At 56.7% G+C, this 16,613-nt stretch overlaps 2 protein-coding genes across 2 annotated transcripts in view; both read right to left on the bottom strand.

Annotated features, from left to right (window-relative positions):
* Positions 1-46: 46 nt before the first annotated feature.
* Positions 47-12,241, bottom strand: mapkapk3 (MAPK activated protein kinase 3). Its single transcript, XM_088917209.1, has 10 exons — positions 11,099-12,241; positions 4,949-5,088; positions 4,282-4,346; positions 3,697-3,776; positions 3,240-3,366; positions 2,587-2,662; positions 2,198-2,322; positions 1,710-1,795; positions 1,364-1,444; positions 47-638 (listed from the first exon to the last, which is right to left on the bottom strand). The coding sequence occupies exons 1-10, from the start codon at positions 11,363-11,365 to the stop codon at positions 486-488; spliced, it is 1,200 nt and encodes a 399-aa protein (XP_088773335.1). The 5' UTR covers positions 11,366-12,241; the 3' UTR covers positions 47-485.
* Positions 12,242-16,225: 3,984 nt separating this feature from the next.
* The window catches only part of dnah1 (dynein, axonemal, heavy chain 1), a 60,273-nt gene continuing 59,885 nt past the window's right edge, over positions 16,226-16,613 (bottom strand). The window contains exon 78 of the mRNA XM_088915541.1: positions 16,226-16,347. Within this exon, the coding sequence (XP_088771667.1) occupies positions 16,226-16,347 (122 nt within the window). The remainder of the gene's footprint in view (positions 16,348-16,613) is intronic.

The following is a 16,613-nucleotide window of genomic DNA, read 5'->3' as shown; positions in this document are numbered from 1 at the left end:
CTGACAGGCTCAGCCAGCAGCTGAGTGAAATAAAAGCACAACAATGTTTTGTTTTTTTAGGGGTTTTATTTCTGTAAAAGGAGCAGAAACAATAAAATAAAACCAATCGTCTCTGAGGTGTGCCGGGGCTGGGCCCTGCCCGGCGCTGTGTGCTGGTGCTGCTGGGAGACTCATCTCGCCTCCTGGGGGGGGTCTCTGTAGATCGGGGTGTGGGGAGGGGGTAGGCAGGGGGGGCGCAGGAGCCCCGTAGACACCCGCAGCCCCACAGCCCCGCGGTCGAGAACTCAACCCACGCACGGACACGAGCTCACCACAACGCAAACTGTTACAGGCTCGTCCGCAGCCCAGGGCTCTTCGACCTGTCCTCTGGAATCCGGAGTCTTCTTGCTCCTGCGCCGACCGCCACTGGCGCCCCCATCCTGGACTCCCCCTGGCTGTTCCGCACAGTGCTGCGCCCCCTTCCTCTCTCCACCACCCCCCCTTCTTCACTGGCTGTTACAGACGGTGTTGCCGCCCCCTCCGGCCGCCGCCTTTTTCCGGCGCTTGCTGAGCAGCGGGTTGCTGGAGGTGTCCAGGTCCTTGATCTTCACCTGGTCATAGTCCACCCGCATGGTGGCCAGGGCGCTGGTCATCTCCTCCTGGGGAGACAGGCAGCGGTGAGGTCAGCTGGCGGTTATTTAGCTCCTTTCACTCCCAGGGCACCCTGAAACTGAGCTGCACACCCGCAGGACCACAGTGCCGGCAGAACACGCAAAGCTCTCCCTTCTCTCCCTGGACCTTAAAGGCTACGGAGACCATGTTCTTGCTGTCACGTTTCACTATTTGCAAACACTGGACACTAAACAGCACCTTCTGGTGCTGGACTGTGGGAGTTGATCACAGGGACAAAGCACATTCTCATCTGGGCATTCCTGTATTCCTGTGTCCGTGTGTTTTAGAGTCCCCCCGGACAAGGTGGCGGCCAGGCAAACAAAAAAATAACAGAGGCAAGCTGGTAAGATCATGGCCCTCTAGTGGCTGTACTGTGAAACTGCAGGAGTGTAACCCCTCCTGACCTGCTGCCTTTTAAACAGGGAGAAGTCAGATCACAGGCCAGCAGCTCTGTTCACTCTGGATCCACAAACCATGCCTGAACCCCTACTTGGGCAGGAGCCCTGACTTCACCCCTCCAAACACTGTCCACTGCGGTCCCAGGCGATCACAGGCTCAGTGCAGGTTTGTCCAAAAGCCGCAATAAAGAAGTGTCCCTTAACCCTGCTGACCAAGCCCTTCAATGGAAACCCAACCTGATTCAGAAACACAAACCACCTGCAGTGCGAGAGGAACAGGAAGAAACACGTCACTTCCTGCCCTCCAGACCCACCTTCACGTCGTCCCACATCTCCTTGTCCTCCATCAGCACGCGCGTGGTGTGCAACGGCGTGGGCGGCACCACCATCGATTGCTGGAAGACAGAGAGGCAGTCTGTTACACCTGCAGGGCACAGTCGCAGCACACTCAGAACAGACAGCAGGGGGCGCCAGTCCGTCACACCTCTGGGGCACAGCCGCAGCACGCTCAGAACAGACAGCAGGGGGCGCCAGTCCGTCACACCTCTGGGGCACAGCCGCAGCACGCTCAGAACAGACGGAGGGGGAGGGGGCGGATTTAAGGGGGACACTCACTGCCTGTGAATAAGGGGCGCTGGGTGAATTAAGGGGGACACTCACGTTGATCCAGGGGTGGTTCATGAACTGCGAGATGGTCATCCTCTCACTGGGGTCCGTCTTCAGCAGCTGGTGGATCAGCTGCTTTGCTGGGGAGAGAGGAAGAGGCTTCACTGAAGGCTGGTTTGGTTCTGTGTACCTGGAGCTACAGAGGGTGGGTAGGAACCAGACAGAAACCACGGCCAGCGTCTGCTGTGCTTTCGCTGATCTTCTCTCTGTACGAGTTGAACTCAATGCTGTGCTGTGGAGTTATGGAGGGTGGAGCTGAGGGACTGGGGCAGGGCTATGGAGGGAAGGATTGGGAGGGGGTGGGGCTATGGGGGGTGGGGTTTGAGGTTGGGGCGGGGAAATGGAGGGAGGGGTTGGGAGGTGGGGGTGGGGTTTTGAGGCGGGGGGCGGGGTTGTGGCAGGATGGGGCTGGGGTGGGTGTGGCTATAAAGGGTTGTGGGCGGGGTTGTGGATAGGCAGGGCTGGGGCCAGGGAGGCAGTACCTTCCTGGGACACATCAGCCCACTCCGGGTTCGGGAACTCATACTGGCCCATTCGGATCCTGCGCTTCATCCCGGGAGAGATGGCCTGGCCGGTGTTGGAGTAGAAGGGAGGGAATCCACACAGCCTGGGAAAAGAAAGAGAGAGGAGTGAGGCAAGACTACATTTAACATCGCCGATCACTTTTTACAGAAGAGAAATGTGCTCATCCAGGGCTAACAGAACACGTCAGTGTGAAACTCCTGCAGGCAGCAAATCTGTCCAGCTGATGGCTTGAATAACGTTTGTGAAAATCACTCCTCCATGCAACCCGTTCAGCTGAAACTCTTGCCAGCAGCTTGATCTCAGGCACACGCCTGTCACACGCCAAGGGGCACACGCCAGCACTCACAGGATGTACATGATCACGCCCAGGGACCACATGTCACACGACTTGTCGTACTTCTCTGGGCCCAGCACCTCCGGAGCTGAAACACACGCAGGTAGATCCATTAGATCAACGTATGGAAACAGACGCAACATGCAAATCTGTGAAGCGCTGGGGTCTGGGAGTCTAGAATAAGATACCCTGCCATGTTGTTGAATCCGATATTCTGGCATCCATTAAGAAACAGTCGGACGAGATCCATTGATTAATTAACTACTAAACCAAAAAGCCTCCCCTCGTCTGTAACCTTTCTCGTGATCTACAGTAAATGAATCAATATGATCAATCATATTGATCAATCAGAAAGACACTTGTTCCCAGTAAGAGTTATGGCAGCCCGGAGCCCTTCCTGGGTGCATGCTGGGAGCATGTCTGTGTGAGGAAACTGTAGCACCCTCGTGGACCTGTGGAGAATCACGTGTCCACACTCCACACAGAGGGGCCCTAGCAGTCCATCGAACCCAGGACCTACGAGCTGTGAGGGAGCACTGCTCACTGCCACACCCCCCGCTGCCCGCGATCAAATAATCCGCGTGTTCACGACTCAGACACGAAGGGTGCTTGCCACTGAAACACGGACAGGAAGACGCACAGACGTCTCCCTCCTGCCGACTCACCAACGTAGTACGGCGTGTAGCAGGGCGTCTGCAGAGAGTTGTGCAGCGTCGTCTCCTTGGCGAAGCCGAAATCCGTGAGCTTGAGGACAGCGTTGGACTCCTTCGTGGTGTAGAGCAGGTTTTCCGGCTGGGAATCAGACAGGGAGAAGTCCATAGATTCACTGGCAGATCGAGGGAAGGAGGCAGAGAGACAGGGAGAACCCGGATATATAGCCCAGGGCTATACAGTCTGCGTTCTCCTGTCTCCTGACCCCTGACCTCTGACCCCAAAGTCTGTTCTTTTTTGTCATTAAACAGATTCAGACAATTTCCTCAATAAACGTGTCACCTCTTTTGTTGGTGGGAGTGGGAATTAACTCCCTTTCTTCCAGGGTTTGAAAATAAACTAATCTGATTGATTATTGGTGGCCACTGCACAACCCACAGGATCATGCATTCGCAGAACGACATGTGTCACCTTGACGTCTCGGTGAGCGATGCTCATGTGGTGCAGGTAGTGGATGGCTGTGCCGATGTCTCGCATGATCTCCGACGCCTCTGGGGGAAGACAGAAAGAAAACTATTACACAGCACAACAACACTCCAGCACCACTTCTATGCTCGCCTGTGGACACTGTACCTACTGATCCTAAGATCTGTTCCTGCCTCTCACCTGCTGCATGACTGATATCTCACATCACTGCACTGCTCCTGCACTCTTCCTGCTGTCTCAGGACACTGCACTGCTCCTGCACTCCTGCTGTCTCAGGACACTGTGCTGCTCCTGCACTCTTCCTGCTGTCTCAGGACACTGCACTGCTCCTACACTCCTCCTGCTGTCTCAGGACACTGCACTGCTCCTGCGCTCCTCCTGCTGTCTCAAGACATGCTGGACGGCAGCTCTGCTGTACTGTGTTGATGCTACACACAGTTTCTTGCCCCGTATTGCAATATGTAAACTTGAAAACATGTCTCGCTATGTCTGTACAGGTGCACGCTGGCTTAAGAAAAGACACATGAGTTGTCCTTGTGAAAGAGGAAAGAAGGCCTGGCTCACCCTTACCTCTCTCAGTGAACGCCTGGTCACCCCGCACTTGGATCCTGCTGAACAGCTCCCCGCCCTCCATACTGAAACACAAACAGCACAGCAGTGTGCCCGCCTGCCCTGGTATGCTCCCTGTTCTACCTGCTCACACAGCTGCCTTGGCTGTGCGCGAGATTGCTCAGGGCGCAACCATGCTGGGGCAGCTCTGAGGGCGGAGTGGAGTCAGGCTGGCATCAGGGGTGTCAGGGTCAGGATGGTGTCAGAGTGGCATCAGGGTCAGTTGTGCATGTGTGTGAGTCAAGAGTGGTGTCAGGGAGGTGTTAGTGTTAGGGAGGCGTCAGTGTTAGGGAGGTGTCAGGGAGGCGTCAGTGTTAGGGAGATGTCAGTGTAAGGGAGGTGTCAGTGTTAGGGAGGTGTCGGGGAGGTGTCAGTGTTAGGGAGGTGTCAGAGTTAGGGAGGTGTTAGTGTTATTGAGATGTCGGGGAGGCGTCAGTGTTAGGGAGGTGTCGGGGAGGTGTCAGTGTTAGGGAAGTGTCAGTGTTAGGGAGGTGTTAGTGTTATTGAGATCAGTGTTAGGGAGGTGCAAGTGTGGTGTCAGTGTTAGGGCGGCATCAGGGAGGTGTCAGGATCAGGGCAGTGTCAGGGTCAGGGAGGCGTCAGGGTCAGGGGCCGGCGGCAGACCTACCACTCCATGATGATGAGGAGGCACTTCTTGCCATGGTGCATGTTCTCGTACAGCGCCAGGATGCGCACGATGTACGGGCCGCCTGACACGCGCCAGTGCAGCTCCACCTCGCGCCGCGCCTTCGGGCTGTCGTACAGGATCTGCGGGCGAGAGCGCACCCACGTATCAGAGGCCCCGCCGAACCTCACGGCCCCCCTGAAGCTGGAGTCCCGGTCCGGGCTCTGTGACCGTCCCGCAGAGACCCGCAGCCCAGCGCTGTCCAGCAGGTCGACACCGGCAGTGTCTGCAGAGCTGGAGCGGCTGACCTGAGCCCTGCTGGCCAGCTGACTGGACAAGCTGACTCGTTCAGGGGTCTTCTGGATCACAGACAAGAGGATCCTTCACCTCTCCAAGAACAGAGCTCCTCTCAGCAAAGTACTTCCCTAAACAATAACTTGATCACTTGCAAATGGTCAGAATTTTGGGGGACCTGGAAGAAAGTGGACTGGGGCTCCCCAGGACCAGGGCTGGAGTCCCTCTCTATTTGTGTGTGTGTTGCTGCGTGGGTGTGTGTAGGTGTGTGTGCATGTGTGTGTAGGTGTGTGCATGTGCAGATGTGCAAGTGTGTTTGTGTGTGTGTGTAGATGTGTGTGTGGCGTGCATGCATATGTGTGTATGTAGGTGCGTGTGTGTTGCCCCTCTCTCCCAGCCCGGTAACTGATGGGGACAGCAGGCACAGTCCGCACACTCCCCTCCTCCCAGAATAGGAGCAGGGCCGCGAGCAGGTATTTCTGGACAGACCCCCGCCCCCACAGGAAACACAGCCCCTCCGCCGGCCCGGAGAGCAGAGAATATATATATATTTATAGAGGGGTTTATCTTTCCACACAGGAAACACCCACAGCTCTGGTGTCACTCGGACTCGGAGGGGGAGCCAGCGACGCACACCTGCCCCCCCAGTGTGACAGCGACACAGCGACAGCGTCTCTTTCCGTGACAAAAGAGGGCCACTCTGCTTTCCAAGCAGCTGGCGGGGTGCAGCGGGCGCGAGCCGTGATTAAAGCTATAAAGGTTACTGGGCAGACACTGGCAGTGTTTACACACAGTCCCCAGCCAGTCTGCCTGCCCCGGAGTTCCTTATAGCTGGAAATCATCTTCCAACAGTTTATTGCGGAAAATCCAGGCTGCATTTTCCTTTGCTTTGGCACAGTTCCCAGCAGGGGGGGCGCTGTCCTCTCCACACTGCCCTGAGCTTCTCCTCCAGAGCCCACTTCCTCGCACCAGCACACAGGAAACACTGACCCACACCGACAGGCTGCTGGGAGGGACACTGGGAGAAGGCACCCCAGTAAGAGCTCAGTGACACTGGGAGAAGGCACTCCAGTAAGAGCTCAGTGACACTGGGAGAAGGCACCCCAGTAAGGGCTCAGTGACACTGGGAGAAGGCACCCCAGTAAGAGCTTAGTGACACTGAGAGGGCACCCCAGTAAGAGCTTAGTGACACAGGGAGGGGACCCCAGTAAGGGCTCAGTGACACCGGGAGAAGGCACCCCAGTAAGGGCTCAGTGACACTGGGAGAAGGCACCCCAGTAAGAGCTCATTGACACTGAGAGGGCACCCCAGTAAGGGCTCAGTGACACTGGGAGAAGGCACCCCAGTAAGAGCTCAGTGACACTGAGAGGGCACCCCAGTAAGAGCTTAGTGACACTGAGAGGGCACCCCAGTAAGGGCTCAGTGACACTGGGAGGGGACCCCAGTAAGGGCTCAGTGACACTGGGAGGGGACCCCAGTAAGAGCTTAGTGACACTGAGAGGGCACCCCAGTAAGGGCTTAGTGACACTGGGAGGGGACCCCAGTAAGGGCTCAGTGACACTGGGAGAAGGCACCCCAGTAAGAGCTTAGTGACACTGGGAGGGGACCCCAGTAAGGGCTCAGTGACACCGGGAGAAGGCACCCCAGTAAGGGCTCGTAGAGGAGCCCTGTGTGAGCCCTCAGTGTTGGGTGGAGAGACAGCCAGGCAGGCTGGTCTGTCCTGGCTGCAGGTCAGGATGGGGGTGGGATATTTATAAACACACAGCCCAGCCCAGGGGGGCTGGGAGAGATCGCTTTCCCAGGAACACAGAGCCTGGGGCTCCACCAGCTCCAGGTCCCAACCTTTCTCAGGAGGACAATCTGACTTATTTACGTTTTGTCTTCAGCTACCAGGCACTTAGTTTACTTGATCTTTCACACGTGAGCTTCCAGCTGCTGTGCAGGTGCAACAGCAGCACATTGGATTAACAGCAAGACCATTCAGCTAATCAACTAATCAATTAATCAATTTTGAAACCTAAAATCCTTCGCTGAGACGGCTGGTGCCCCGTCCAGGGCGTACCCCGCCTTGTGCCCGCTGCTCGCTGGGATAGACCCTGGCTCTCCCACAGCCCTGACCTGGAAGAGGAGGTTAGAGAATGGGGGGGAGGCCGGGATATAGTCTTTGAAACAACACCCGGCAGGGATCCATTTATGTCTGTTAAAGAGCATTTCTGTAGTCACTTCTTTCAGACCAGAAACATGTCAGCTTCCTTAGGCTGCAGCCCTGCGTGTCCGGAGAGGGGCTCCCGGAGGGCCCGGTCCCGAAGCGGGGTGCCTGAATGGGCCGTCAGGCCCGTGCCGGTCGCCCCGTAACTCTCGTGATGAGCTCTCCTCCGCTGGCGCTTCGATCGCGGCCGGGGCAGCTGCTGCTGGAGCAGGCTGGCAGAGGTCCAGCTGGAAACAGCAGCACAGTGAGGGAGTCCTGCTCTGAGCCGCGCGGATGGCCGGCTTCCAGACCCGGAGAGCAGATTAAATCCGGAACGCGTGCCAACTTCCGTTAACCATCTCTATCGCTCACCGTGCTTAATTAAAGAGAGTCTTGGCTGGACAGCAGCCTCCTCCATCACCTCCTCTCCCCTGCGGCTGCCGGGAAGCAGAGCAGGGCCCAGCGGGGGGGCGAGGGGCCCAGCGGGGGGGCGAGGGGCCCAGCGGGGGGGGCCGGGGTGACCCCTGCAGGCTGGCCCACGGCAGCGCAGCAGGGACATGGGCAGAACTGGACAGAGGCCTCTGGGGTGAGGAAGGGAAGGAGAGGAGACACACAGCCCCACTCCGGCGCTGACCTGTCCCCTGCAGAGGAGGGGTGTCTGTGCGGGGTGCCCCCCCCAGCCTTCCCAGGAACAGGGCTCGATCTGGGCGAGCCAGCATGTCCTATGGGAATGGGAAATTCCTACGGGGGCTGCGGGAGCAGCTCCGAATCCTCCGCCTCTCCGAGCTCCTGTAGGAGCTGTAACACCCCCACCCCGCGCACACAGAACAGCAGCAGAACCCAGCGGGCCGGTTTTATCGCCACGAGTCTCGCTGTGAGCCCCTGGGCGGAGAGGGGGCTGTGGGGGGCTGCGCTGTTTCTGCTGCTCTGCAGGCGGCTGGCGCCCCGAGCGCCTTTTTAAGCGAGGCCGCGGTGTCGCACGTGGGGGGTTCGGCCGACCTGTGAAATCTGTGCAGCCGAGAGGAAAGTCACTGTCCGCGGCCGGGTTACAGGCCGGTTCGGTCGCGAGCCTCTCTGCTGTGCCCCCCTGCTCTCGCGGTCACCAGCACCGCTTCAGAACGAACCCGCGGCACTGGCGCTCCTGCTGTCCTGCACCAGCGTCCGGGCCCTTAGCAGGGCTCTGCTGGTCACTCGGGCTGCCCGAGAGGACATCTGGACACAGGGCTGACCGGACACACAGCAGCCTGCAGGCAGAGGGAGCCCTGATCCCCAAACCCATCGCCTTGGCAGACTCCTCCGGGTTGTGACTTCAGTTTCTTATTTAAACCTTCACTCTTTGCTCGGCTGGGCAGAGTTGATACGGTCTCGGTCCCCTGCGATAGTTCAGGAAGGTGCACCTGACAGGAGGTGTGGGCACAAATAAGAAGGCACCAGGGACGGAGTGAAGTGTGCTCAGCTTGTCTAGTTAAAGCAGTAACGGGCTCAATTAGAGAGAGGCGTCTCCCTGGAGACCTGGGCAGAGGGGCCGAGGTCGGGCTGGAGGGAAGCCAGCCCATGGAAACGTTCACTGTGGTTTACCAAGACAAGAGCTACAAACAAGAAGAAGCCATTCGGCCAGATTTGTTTCATTCGGTAGTTAGTAGGTTTTCAATCCAAAGATCACATCCATTTGTTTCTCGAAGGAAGCCAGTGTATCATCTTCAACAACGTGGCTCAGCAACTTGTTCCACGCTCCCACTGCCCTTTGTGTAGAGAACTGTCTCCTGTTCTCGGTTCTACATTCACTTGCCAGTAGTTTCCACTTGAGTCGTCTGGTCTGTATTTCATTGACAGTGACACACACACACACAAAACCACGGCGCTGAAAAGGCCTTCTGACCTTTCCAACACTTACATGAAACTACCAATGAGCTTCCTCTAGAGGATAAAGGGGACCGGGAAACCCCTGCCGAGCAGCGCCGATGCCTGTGCAAGCAGCCTGCGGAACAGGAAGTGGCGCTGAAATGAGAGCGTTCACTTCTGCTTGCCACGTGACTCTAGAGAGGAGACTCCGGCTCGTGTGGAACACCAGGCCCTGACCACGCCGGGCTGGACGCAGAAGGGACTGCTGAAGCCGAGGATCGTGGGGGTCTGGGATAAACTCCTCAGCCGCACTGCTGCTGCTGACTCGGCAGGTCTTCAGAGAATCGGCTTGCAGGGATCAGGGACTCGCTAGCCGCCAGAGTGGGGGGGCTGCCCAGCCTCCTCCCAGCTGCAGCCCTTCCTGCTCTTAGACCCCCTGAGTGCCCACTGTGGAGTGTCCAGGGGGCAGGGTCCTTCGGGGGAGGAGCCAGTCCCAACAGCCCTGGCGGTGGGGGGGTGGGCGAGGGGTTTGCCTGCCAGGGCCGGGTCACCCCCCCACCCCCAGCTGGCCACTGACCTCTCCCCCTGCTGTGTTCTCTCGAGCTCCTGGACACACCACTGCGGGCAACAGGAAGCTCTTCAGCCGGACCGTCCCGAAGAACCAGCGAGCTCCACAATGACACCGCATCCCAGCTTGATAACCTCCTTCCCACCATGGGGCATGGGCACACCTCCGCAGCAGACAATCCTGAACCAATCCCTGCGCATTCATACAGTGCCTTTAGACAGAAACTGGTCCAGCACCTGGCAGAAGCGAAAGGGCAGATTCCTCAAGGGAGTCTGGGAAGGCGTTCCTGTCGGGAACATGGCAGAGAGCCCTGGGGACAGGCAGGGCTCTGGGGTCCGGACAGGTGAGAGTGAGTCGGGCCAGGTAGAGCTTCGCCTGCAGAGCGGACGAGCCCCCCAGTGCAGCCACCATGCCTCCTGGCACAGTAATCACGCCCCCTGCCACAACAGCACCGTCCTGTAGCACAACCGTCCCCGCCCCCTGCTGCAAACGACACGCCCCTTTGTGCCGCGGCCCCGCCCTCTGGTGAGACAGCCCCGCCCCCGGCTCAGTCACGTCTCTGTGTGACATATGCCCTTGTCTGCAAAAACCACGTCACTGCCTCTTTCAGACAACCTCTGCACAGCAGATACCGGCATACAAGATGCTGCGACGCGCACACATGTATTATCCGCTCACCCTGTCAGTCCAGGGAAGCTTCAGAAAACGCGGCCTGACCTTTCCTTCCACGTGATCGATCGCGACAGGCAGTGACACGGCCATGACGTCACCGCCCGCTCCGCGGCTCTACACCCACGCGGCGTGACGCGCGCGGAGAGGGCTCCGATTCTGACGCTAAGCCGAGCCGCGAGGAGCACGACGGGTTCACCCTTGACCCCGGGTCATTCCTGGCGTCTGGAAATAAAGCCTCCCTCCGCAAGTGGCTCTGTCAGACCCCCCCTCCACCCCCACCTCGGAAACTCGCACGGCGAACACGGCCAGGAGGGCTCTGCCCGCAACTTGACTGTTTTTACCGAGCCCGGCTCCGCTGCCTGTAATAATCTCTCTCCGCTCTCACAGAGGTGCCATCAGTGCCACCTGCAGGTATGGAAACTCCTTCTACATCATCAGCTAAATCGGTCTCGGCCGGACACGCACTGAGCAGATGCCCCCCCACACACTCACGCTGCGATAGGCAGCGTGTTTGTAAAGCAGCGCTATCGGCTCTGGCGGTGCCCAGTCCGAAAAGGCCCCCGACCCGTCCGAACCGGCCTCACGGTACCTTCAGGGCGCACTTCTCGCCGGTCCTCTTGTCGGAGCACTCCAGCACCCTGCCGTTGATGCCCAGCCCCAGCACCTGGCTGGAGATCTTGTAGTCGTCCGTCACCGCGTTCCTCCTGAACTCCAGCTTGGGGTGGCCGGGCAGGGGGAAGAGAGGGGGGCTGGACACGGCCGAGGACAGCGCACTGCCGTCGCTCTGGGTCTGGGTCGGGTTCGGAGAGCCCGCCTGCGGCTCCGGGGCTTTGTCCTGCTCGTTCCCGTTGCTCATCTTGCCGGAACGTGTTAAAAACACGCTCGCACACAGCGGGAATTTGAAATGTATCTGCCCAGGCTGGGGGTAAAATAGACAAACTCGGAGGAAACCACCAGCAAACCGGAGTCTACACCGGTATAAGAGAAGAGAAAGAGTCGATTTACTACAAATCGACACCTTGAGGTGTCAGACGAACTGGCCTTCAGTCCTCTCGCCGTCCCGGTGTAACAGGTCGTCAGCAACTCCGCCGCCTCCCAGGCGCGTCCTCGGCGGGTCGGCTACGGCTCGTTTTCCTTTCTTTCCTTCTGATTAATCCATAGCGGGGGTCCGCAGTCCTGCCCCCCCGCAGCCCCGGGGCGCCCACAGCGGCCGAGCGTGCGAGATGACCGTCCGAAACCAGAAACACCGACTTGCGTTCACAAGCTATTCCAACTTGACATTAAAATTAAAACAGTTCACAAAGGTCACCGGTTTCAGTTTACTTGCGAGTGAAACAAAAACAAAACAAAATAAAACACTGGATACCTGGAGCTCAGTATACAATGTATAATCTACCCAGTTATGGTCTAAAAACCGGAGAAAGGGACTCCTTCCGCGGGGCGGCTGTCCAGTCTCCTGCGGGAGAGCCCCCGTGTGGGATCCGGACGCGAACGCAGGAGTGTTCCGCGACCCCACGGCAGTCCCACGGCTCGGCTCTGCGGGACGCGGACGAGCGCTGGGACTCTCGCCGGCTGGACTCTGCGAGTCCTCCCCCACGTCACCAGCGATGACTTCAGCCTCGGAAAAGGTCTTTATCTCTTAAAGGCGCAGCGCAGGGCCCGGCGGTTCCTGCCTTACCAGGGAGGACGAGCGGCTCCGGCGCCCTGGGAGACAGTGTCCTCATGCCTGTCTGTGCACTTCAGCCCCGGAGCGACCCGCCTCCCCCTGCTACCCCCCTCCCCGCCCCGACCCCGGGCTGAAGCAACAGCGGTTTCCTCGGCAGCGCACCGAGGAGCTGCCGCGACAATAACAAAACTACACAACGTGTTGCGCAAGGAAGTTGAACAGCGGGGCTTTGGACACGAAGAAACGCGCTGCTAGTGTCGCTGCCGCCTCCCGGGAGAGAGACGCGATGCGAAGCCGTGACCGATGCGCTTTGGGAGCGGGTGAAGACACCGGCGTGTCCGGGACAGGACTGGAACCCCAGTCAGCGCTGCGCCCCGCTCTCCGAGAGGGGGAGAGCGGCCTTTACTATAGTACCTACTGTATTACTTTAGGCCTGTACCTTTCTTGCAATTTAACCAATGCAGTGTGTTTCTACGCCCAGTACATCTTGTATGTTCTCTCCAGAAACAGCTGGACCAGATCCCAGGATCAATCAGCTACTACCTACTAAACCGGCTTGAATAATTAATAATAATAATGATTGCTTACACTTATATAGCACTTTTCTGGACACTCCACTCAAAGCTCTTTACAGGTAACGGGGATCCCCCCCACCCCCACCCCACCAGTGTGCAGCCCCACCTGGATGATGATTTTTAATGACCACAGAGAATCAGGACCTGGGTTTTACGTCTCATCCGAAGGACGGAGCCTGTTTAAAGTATAGTGTCCCCGTCACTATACTGGGGCATTAGGACCCACACAGACCGCAGGGTGAGCGCCCCCTGCTGGCCCCACTGACAGCTCTTCCAGCAGCAACCTTAGTGTTTTCCAGGACTCTCCCATCCAGGTACTGGCCAGGCTCCCACTGCTGGGCTCCAGTGGGCTGCCAGCTGTGAGTTGCAGAGTGATATGGCTGTTGGCATAGAAGGACTGAATGATCTCCTCTCTCCTGGAAACGTTTTGAATGGTATCTGTTCTCGCTGTGTCTGTGCTTCACCCTGCTGGAGCTGGAGGGGCAGCACCAGTCAGGGGGTCCGCTGCTGTAGCTGTGCCCAGACACGGACCAGCTCCGGCTGTAACTCCCGTTCAGACTGAAGCCGGATTCGTGTCTCCCGCCCCAGCAGCCACCCGTACGACTGGTACAAGAGCCGGTCTCAAGATGGGACCCATTCGTTAGATTATGAAGGCCAGTGGTCAGTGCTGTGGGGGCTGTGGCGCTGTGACTAACCGCAGGAACCTGCTCACTCACCCTGGAGCCGGGCAGCAGCCCTGGCGTTGTGCAACGGAGAGGTTAGTCATACTTACAGGCTGTGCTGCTTTCAACAAGCCTGGGGCAGTGACTCTTATCTGAGGAGGAGGAGGAGGAGTGTGATGTCCAGACACACCGCAGGCCGAGAGGGTGTCAGAACTGGACTATGGGGTATCCCGGCTCTGTAGTGTTGCCAGAACCGGGCCTGTAGCTCTGCGCGGACACAGGGGCTCCTCCTGTTCGTTTTAACATGCTGACACCACACCTTGGGAGACCTGCTGAAAATGGGGGAATGAATTTGGATCGCTCTGCCCTCGACGCTGGCTCATGTGCAGGGTCCTGCGGCCAGTGAGACCTGTGCAGGCGACATGCGGCGTGCGCAGGTCACAGCTGTGTTAAAAAGATGGAGTTGTGGACTGTTTTTCTTCTTACTCTTGCCTAGCCACAGGGGGGTGCTGTTGCAGCAATCCAAACATATTTTGGCTATCTCTAGCCCTCCCACACCTAGGCTAGTTGCTCCTCCACTGGAGAATCACTGTCTTAATCAATTAAGGGCATAGAGCTGACTTGAACCAAGCGACCGGACTACAATGCGAAAATTGTTTTAGAAATAGCTACAACATTTACAACACCTGAATATCATGTGTAAAAGAATCTGTTGTGCCTGTTATCCCACCCTTTCCCTAGTGCCTCAGCCTTGAGCAATGATCTTTTCTTGTAAATGCTTTGTAAGACGTTACGCAACCCTGTCATGCCAGGAAAGGAGGCTTTGAGCTGCAGCGAGTCAACACTGAGCTGGCACGGGCTGACATTCCTGGACAGATGACCCGAGGAGAAAAGAAAGTGCACTGTCATTCTGCACATCCACAGGAAGGAGGGAGACAAAAGGAGAAGTGGAGAGCGCGTGTGGCCGAGCTGGCGCAGAGCTTGTTCAGAGCTGCCCGTGACTTTGCAGGCCTGGCTGCTGTACTGCAGCAGTTTGCAGTTGCAAAGCCCAGGCCTGTGTCTCTGTTCCCTCACCACTTCCAGGTCCCTCTGCTGGCGTCACGGCCCAGGAAGCCTCACTTGAAATGAGCTTGCATGCTGCTTAGCATTTTAAAACCAACTTACTGCCACATTCGAATACAGAATGCACCATGTCTCCCTACTAGAATATCTAGGATTCTGTCATTTTGGCTGTTCTCTTCCAGCCTGTGAAACAGGGACACTTTGAAGAGTGGCAGCTCCCTGCCCCTCACTCCCTCCCTCATCACAGCCCCAGCGCCAGGGTGCAGGAGAGGCGATTACACGGGCAGAGGAGCCCAGTGCTTCCAGAACAACTGGATCCACTGTTCTGGAACCCCTCCCTCCCCAACCAGCACAGCTGGAGCATGAAGCAGAGTGGTACAGGACCGGGAGAGCAGAGCTCCTCGCCTCTGACCAGCCCTGGGCTCTGTAGCAAATACAAACACAAAAGCAAACGCAAACACAGCCTTCCTGCACTATGACGACAGCGCACGACGGCGTCTCTCTCGAACATGTGGCAGAGCGAGGAAACCGATATCGGCTGGTGTTTGGTTGCTAGGGCTGCTGTCATGCAGGAAGGGCCTCAGTAATTTCCACTCCTTGCTCTTCGTGCTGTCTGACTCTAATTGGGTTTGTGGCAGTGGTGCGTGAGTAGCCCCAAGTGTCAGTAATCTAATTGTCCCGACCGGATCGAAGGTTAAATTGCAGATCTGGAATGGCCTAATGTAGCAGGAATTGTCTTAAAAGCGGAGGCTCTGCATAGACGAGGGTGCCTTTCTCGAGCAAAGAAAAAAGAAGAATGTAGATCTCCATATTGAGAAGACTCTCTGGTCACCTCTGGGGTAACAAGTACCACATGTCCATCCCCTTATACTTTCCGAGAGCTGGCTCAAATTTATTCTGAACTTTTAAAAAAATCAGAGACACCAAGGAACTGCAGTCGGGGGGGAAGGTGCTGCACACAGTACAAGCAGACAAAGTTACTGCCTCTGAATACTGGAATATAGATGCTGTCAACACACAGTTCCTAAAGCAGTTGTAGAATATCTTAGTAATTAATTTCCCCATCTGAAAAAGAATAATATTCATGAGATGTAAAATCAATTTGAATGATTCTGTCAGCTACAAATAAGACAAACATTTACTGTAAATGGTGAAAACACCAAACAGCAGCTGGAGCGACACTTTGAGTGTCCTGAGCAGCCTGCGTGCCTGTAACGGGGCGCTGTGCCTCAGGCCTTGGGCTGCTGCTGTATTGCGCCACACTCGCCTCAAGTGTCTTTCAGGACAGGGCAGCCGAAGTGCTTGAAGAGTAAACCAATGAGCTCAGCAGAGCTAAATATAACGTCTTTGTATAGATGTCAGAAATACAGGCTGCTGGGCTGCAGTACACTGCGAACTCAGATTAACAAAAACAAAGTTACTGTACATCCTTTGCAACAATTTATTGGCTTACAGTGCATAACAGTCTAGATTCCTCCTTTTTCCAACCTGGAAACCACAATGCTCTGTGCTAACACTGCCCAAAATACTATATTCTTTACAAATATTGGAATCTACAAAAAAAAAACCAACTAAATAACCTGACGATAACCTTTATGTTTTTGCGTGTTTTAATGTTGGCACAAAAGCCCTCCTCATGCTGCCTCCCTTAATAAGCCCTGTATCTGAAACTTATTTAAATTGCATCTGGCCAATAGGAAAACCAGTGGACTCTGCACAGTGCTGCACAGGTGGGAGACGCGCTGATGGGTCTAGTAGTCCAGGGCACAGATGAGCGCCACCCCTCGCTTGATCCAGTGTCTTTGCATTTTGTCGGTGGGCAGCTCCACTGCGATGACATAGTTGGTGGAATGACCAGTGGTGGACAGAGTCCCTGCAAGAGAAACAGGAGCAGCTCAGAGCAGAGGCCTTCAGGCCCAGGGGGCTGAACTCAGTACAGAAACAACTGCCCATGACTTACAGAGTGATAAAAGCAACTGACGCATTTCAGATTTCCGATACATGACGGTACGGGGAGCACCATGAGATCATGCAGCCCCTTCCGGTTAGGCAGGGCTGCTTCAGGATCTCATTTCTAAGTGTGAAAGTAGATCCCAAGGCACAGTGGGGGGAAGATGAGGGGTTGTTGTGACAGGAGAG

Source organism: Atractosteus spatula, chromosome 5 (genome assembly GCF_055471065.1).
Source record: "Atractosteus spatula isolate fAtrSpa1 chromosome 5, fAtrSpa1.hap1, whole genome shotgun sequence".
NCBI classification, from domain to species: Eukaryota; Metazoa; Chordata; class Actinopteri; order Semionotiformes; family Lepisosteidae; genus Atractosteus; species Atractosteus spatula.
This window is presented reverse-complemented; position numbering and strand designations above follow the sequence as displayed.

What these genes read in the sequence shown, in the direction of transcription:
- mapkapk3 (XM_088917209.1), bottom strand. Translation starts at nt 11,365, where the DNA reads ATGAGCAACGGGAACGAGCAGGACAAAGCCCCGGAGCCGCAGGCGGGC. An exon ending in GGCGTGATCATGTACATCCT is followed by an intron (nt 2,323 to 2,586) that starts GTGAGTGCTGGC and finishes TTCTTTTCCCAG; the next exon opens with GCTGTGTGGATTCCCTCCCT. An exon ending in AGATGTGGGACGACGTGAAG is followed by an intron (nt 639 to 1,363) that starts GTGGGTCTGGAG and finishes CTGTCTCCCCAG; the next exon opens with GAGGAGATGACCAGCGCCCT.